Raw genomic sequence first — 5,941 nt, 5'->3', positions numbered from 1 at the left:
ACATTATGAGGGCAGAGGAGCTTTTCCCACCATCATATCTCAGTGATATCTGACAGCTGCTGATCAAATAGATGGGAGCTCCTCCCAGAGGGAGCCGAGCAGAGAAATTAGACGGACTGGAAGTCGGTGGAGAAACCAAACAGCGTGAAAATGAAATCTCCTGTTTTCATTCTTCATATTTTCCCAAAGCATTTAGAGCCACAAAACGCTGCTTAACATGATTCTTGCCATCATTTTTATTATTCCGAGGGCAGTAATCTCTCATTTACAGACATTAAAAAGCTTTCATTTCACGAATTTACACCACAATATTTAGTTTTTGAATAAAGAGAAACATTTTTTCCCGTCTGCAGCGGTAAGGTTTTACATACACATGCTCAGTAAAACGGGGGGATGTTTGTTCAAAGTCATCATGGTAAATATCAGACGAAGTGGTTTTTTTTGTTTGACGTTGATTTTATGTGAATGTTTTCCTCCTGCAGGCGTTTGGTTTCTCTGTTTTCTGACCAGATGATCATCGAGTGGAGCTGTGATTGTGATCAAAACAAACGCAAACCTTTGGATTACTTTAACGTAAATCCAAAGGTTTACGTTAAAGTAAACCTTTGGATTACTTTAACGTAAATCCAAAGGTTTACGTTAAAGCAAACCCTTGGATTACTTTAACGTAAATCCAAAGGTTTACGTTAAAGTAAACCTTTGGATTGCTTTAACGTAAATCCAAAGGTTTACGTTAAAGTAAACCCTTGGATTACTTTAACGTAAATCCAAAGGTTTACGTTAAAGCAAACCTTTGGATTACTTTAACGTAAATCCAAAGGTTTACGTTAAAGTAAACCTTTGGATTGCTTTAACGTAAATCCAAAGGTTTACGTTAAAGCAAACCTTTGGATTACTTTAACGTAAATCCAAAGGTTTACGTTAAAGTAATCCCTTGGATTACTTTAACGTAAATCCAAAGGTTTACGTTAAAGTAAACCCTTGGATTACTTTAACGTAAATCCAAAGGTTTACGTTAAAGCAAACCTTTGGATTACTTTAACGTAAATCCAAAGGTTTACGTTAAAGCAAACCCTTGGATTACTTTAACGTTGACATTTACAGGTTTAAAAGGCATCAACTAATGTGAACCAATGTGAAAAAGATCAAAATCGACCAGATTTTCCTGGGATTAGCACCAGTCAGTGGTCAATATCTCAGATAAAATGCTCTTTCAGCATCAATCAGCAGCATGTTCTGTTGTGCAGCTTGTTGAATTTTATACATAAGGATATATTAAAAGTTATCAATACATTTTGTGATGCATGAAAATGGGCAGTTTTGGATTATACTCAGATTAAAAATATGTCAGAATGAGACTTTGAGGAAATCTGGATCTGGGTTGATTGATGCGTTTCTGAGCATTATTAGAAGATTTAATTAAAATAAATCTGTTTTATTGAGCCAAAAAAACACAGAAAAGGCGTCAATCAATGTGAAAAATACCAAAATCGACCAGATTTTCCTGCTGGTTGATCCAGTCAGTGGTCAATGTGTGAAATAAAATGCTCTTTCAGCAACAATCAGATAAATAATTAGAGTTCTCACTGTTTTAAAGAGGAAGTTAAGAAAATAAATGTTCGTCTGTGAATCCTGTTAGTGTGGAGGAACAAACCGGCTGAACATTTAATCAAAATAAATGTTTCTGACTGAGACAAAAACCGCAGAGTCACAGAACCTTCCTGATCTGGGCTGAGAGCCGGAACCGGAGCCAGAACTGGGACAAGAACCGGAACCAGAACCAGAACTGGGACAAGAACCGGAACCAGAACAAGAACAAGAACCGGAACCGGAACCAGAACAAGAACCGGAACCGGAACCGGAACCGGAACCGGGACAAGAAACAGAACCAAAGCCAGAACCGGGACAAGAAACAGAGCCAGAACCAGAACCAGAACCAGAACCGGGACAAGAACCAGAACCGGAACTGGAACCAGAACCAGAACCAGAACCAGAACCGGAATCAGAACCAGAACCAGAACCGGAACTGGAACCGGGACAAGAACCAGAACCGGAACTGGAACTGGAACTGGAACCAGAACCGGAATCAGAACCAGAACCAGAACCGGAACCGGGACAAGAACCAGAACCGGGACAAGAACTGGAACCAGAACCGGAACCAGAACCGGAACCGTTCCCTTCTGATCCATTTTCACACACTGATGAAAACAGTGACTCATCCAGAAAAGCAGCTTTCAGTTCCATTCACTTCTTTAAAATCTGCTCAAATTCACGACAGATCAAAATCGATTATCCTGCATTTTATTACACGGCTGTAAATCATAAGGATTTTTCTGATTCACATTTTGAATCTATTCCTCTTGTAACTAAACCTGTACAAGGTCATAAATAGCAACGTGGCTCATTTGCCACTTCGTCCCTTTGTAGTCTTGGAAATGTGCTGCACATTTTCATCCACAAACCACAAAGTAATTATTTTATGTTGCGCACGTTTACTGTGTTGTGGAAATATGATAATAAGACTCCAATAAAGGTGGCAGGAGGTTTCATAGGGGTCATAATGTGTCATTTTCTCCAATCCCTTCCCTCATAATGTATCCACCTGTTGCCATTTCCTTCTTTCCTTCCTCCATTTCATAAACAGTTTCATATCCATGTTCCTCAACTACTGGGAAGGAGTTTATTCTTGGCTATAGTTTATTATTTTCATTATTTAAAGTGATAAAAAGTTATAAAAATTGAGAAATTCATTGTGTAAGTTAATCGCTTGTCAATTCTTCTCCATTCTACGGAAGAGGATTAGGGCCACTGGAAAAAACTAATCTGGTTGAAATCTCAGAATTCTGACTTTAATCTTCTGAGGCCAAAAGTCAAAATTCTATTTTAAAAAATTCTGAATTCCGCAACAAAATTTGGAGGAAAAAGTCCAATTTTTTTTTAGATTAAAGTCAAAATTCTGAGATTGAAGTGAAACTCTGAGCTCAAGGTCAAAATTCTGTCAGAATTCTGAGAAAAATTTAAACATTTTGAGAAAAAAAAGGCAAAATTCTAAGAAAAAACATCAAAATTATGACCAAAAAAAGTCAAAATTTTTAGATTAAAATCAGAACTTTGAAATCAAGGTCAAAATTCTGTCAAAATTCTGAGAAAAATTTCTAAATTCTGAGGAAAAAAAGAATTCTGAGAAAGAAAATCAAAATTCTGACGTATGAGTCTAAATTTTTAGATTAAAGTCAATTTTTTTTTTTTAGATTAAACTCAGAATTCTGAGATTAATGTCCAAATTCAACATCTATATGCTGAGAAAAAAGTTAAAATTCTAAGAAAAAAGTCAATTTCTGATTTTAACTCCGCTAATCCTCTTTCTTGCTATTCCCAACATTTTAACATATAATATGACCCCTTATGACCTCAAGTGACTTCCTGCTTAGGTATTTTTAGTGCATTAATGCATTTCCATACATTACACAATAATAAATAACAAAAAAATAAATAAATTCTGTACCAGAAAGGAAACAATTGAGGTCTGAAATGACAAAATGGTGGAATAACCAGCAAATAATCAAAATAAATAGAATTGGATTGGCCCTATGGAATTGTATTGAATTACTTGAAGCTTTTTTGAATGACGTGTTATCTCCATGAATCATCAAAATATTGAATTACTCCAAAAATAAACGTCTCCGTCATGCCATGTCAGTCTACAGGTATGAAACGGAAACAGTTAAAGACGAAATGGCAAGAGAGTTTTTGTTTTTTATACATATATAAAACAGAGATTTAGTTTGGAGGCTCAGTTCAGGACCTGCAGCATCTGAAGCGCACTAGTTTCTGGAAAGCCTTCTTGAAATCCTCGTTGGACATGGTGTAAATGATGGGGTTAATCAGAGAGTTCAGGTATCCCAGCCAGGTGAAGAAGTCGAACAGCTCGGGGTTCAAACATGTCTCACATGTGGCCACCAGCAGCGTGTAAATGAAAAACGGAAGCCAGCAGACGATGTACGCGCCCAGGATGATCCCCAGAGTCTTGGTCGCTTTTCTTTCTCTGGCCGCGGAGATGCGCTTTTTCTCCAAAAGCGCGTCGGACACCGTGACTTTCACCTGGTTCTCGCTGGTCGACGACCCGGTGTCGCTGGACGGAGTGTCGTGCCTCGCGTACTGCAGCGAAGTCGTGGACGCCACGGATCCGGGAGAGTTGGTGACCAGGTGCGCAGAGGTCAGCCTCTTCCCGACCTTTTTTGGAGACTGTTTCAGAATGCGCTTCCGGGCCTCCACGTAAATCCTCCCGTACAGCACGATGAGCAGCAGGGTGGGGATGTAAAACGCCCCGAAGGTGGAGTAGATGGTGTAAAAGATGTGGTCCGTGTTGACGCTGCAGCTGGTCAGCTCCTCCGCCTTCACCTGCCTCCAGAACAGAGGCGGCAGGGAGATGGAGATGGCGATGACCCAGGCGGTGGCCACCATCCCGGCCGCGCGTCCCGGCGTGCGCTTCTTGGAGTACTCCACCGCATCCGTGATGGCCCAGTACCTATCCAGCGCAATTACGCACAGATGCAGGATGGACGCGGTGCAGCAGGTTATGTCGGAGGAGAGCCAGACGTCGCAGACGATCTGGCCGAGCGTCCAGCTGTGGATGACCGTGTACAGGACGCAGATGGGCATCACCAGGATGGACACCAGGAGGTCGGTGACCGCTAGCGACGCGATCAGAAAGTTCGCCGGAGTTTGCAGCTTCTTCGATTGGGAAATGGTTGCTATGACGAAGGCGTTGGAGAGCGTGGTGGCGAGCGTGATGAGCGACAGGACGGCCGCCAGAGAGATCCGATAGGCGAGGCTCTCCGCGCTCTCAGGTAGGAGAGAAACGAAGCTGTCATTGGAGGCGTTCACCGGCTGCTGAGTCGGTTCCAAAAGCTCCATCACTTCTTCCACTTTTACTTCAGCCACTGATGCGGCCATCCGGTCAGAGAAACATGGAAACTCGTCTTCATTGTTTCTTTTTTATTCGCGTTCGGCTGGAAAAATGTAGAACCAGAAGTCCATATATCGTTTCCATTATTAATTAATTAATTATTACTATTATTAGATGTAGTTTTTAATCCACAAAGTAAATTTCTAACTCCGATCGCGCTGAAAGAGACAGAAAACGTTGGAGATTGAATGTCGATCCGGATGTTTTAACATCTGGGAGGAAGTCGCAGTGGATCCGCATGAAGGTCAGATGTTTTCCAGAGTCGTGGCTCCTTGGGCCCCTTGTGGCTGAATGGAGATCCGAGCTGATGACTCGTTTTATACTCTGACATCAAACAAGCGCAACTGATCACAACCTGTTTCTCTCTCTCTCTCTGGAGAAGGATCTCCGCTGGGTCATAGCGCCCACGGTTTCCATCTGGATACAGTCAAGAAAATAATATTTGAATGTTCAGGAGATAGAAGAAAGGAGGAGCTCATTTCCGCCCAAAATATTTAGATTAATCCCAGAAATATTTCTGAGTTTGAACAGGTGATAATTTTCTATAAAAATGTTCACATTTTGGGATTAAACTCAGAAATTGTATTATAAAAAACAAGGAGATGCACTCTAAAAAGTGTTTTTTGGGCTTAAGTTCATCTTATGGACTTATTTACATTAATTTAACTTAATTCTTTTGCTTTTTTTTATGCCAACTTACATGTTTGTGTTCATTTAACTCAAAACTTACACTAAATAGTTGAACCATCTTAATTGAATTGCTTCCATAGGTAACAAGCAATTCAATTAAGTTTATCCAACTTAATTCATTAAGTTCATCCAACTTAATTTAAGTTTAACCAATTTAATATATACTAATCATCCAACTCAATTTGTTAATTTTATTTGACAAATTTACTAAGTGTGTTTAAGATAACAGATTTAAGTCACTCTTACTCAAATCATTTATTTTCTTCTAATAAACATTTAAAA

General features: G+C 39.9%; 1 protein-coding gene across 1 annotated transcript; it reads right to left on the bottom strand.

Moving 5' to 3' along the window:
- Positions 1-217: 217 nt before the first annotated feature.
- Positions 218-5,457, bottom strand: LOC103458804 (5-hydroxytryptamine receptor 1B). The gene has a single exon (XM_081602886.1). The coding sequence runs from the start codon at positions 4,954-4,956 to the stop codon at positions 3,799-3,801; it is 1,158 nt and encodes a 385-aa protein (XP_081459012.1). The 5' UTR covers positions 4,957-5,457; the 3' UTR covers positions 218-3,798.
- Between the last annotated feature and the right edge of the window lie 484 nt (positions 5,458-5,941).

This window comes from Poecilia reticulata, chromosome 22, assembly GCF_904066995.2.
Source record: "Poecilia reticulata chromosome 22, P_reticulata-male-v2, whole genome shotgun sequence".
NCBI lineage: Eukaryota > Metazoa > Chordata > Actinopteri > Cyprinodontiformes > Poeciliidae > Poecilia > Poecilia reticulata.
This window is presented reverse-complemented; position numbering and strand designations above follow the sequence as displayed.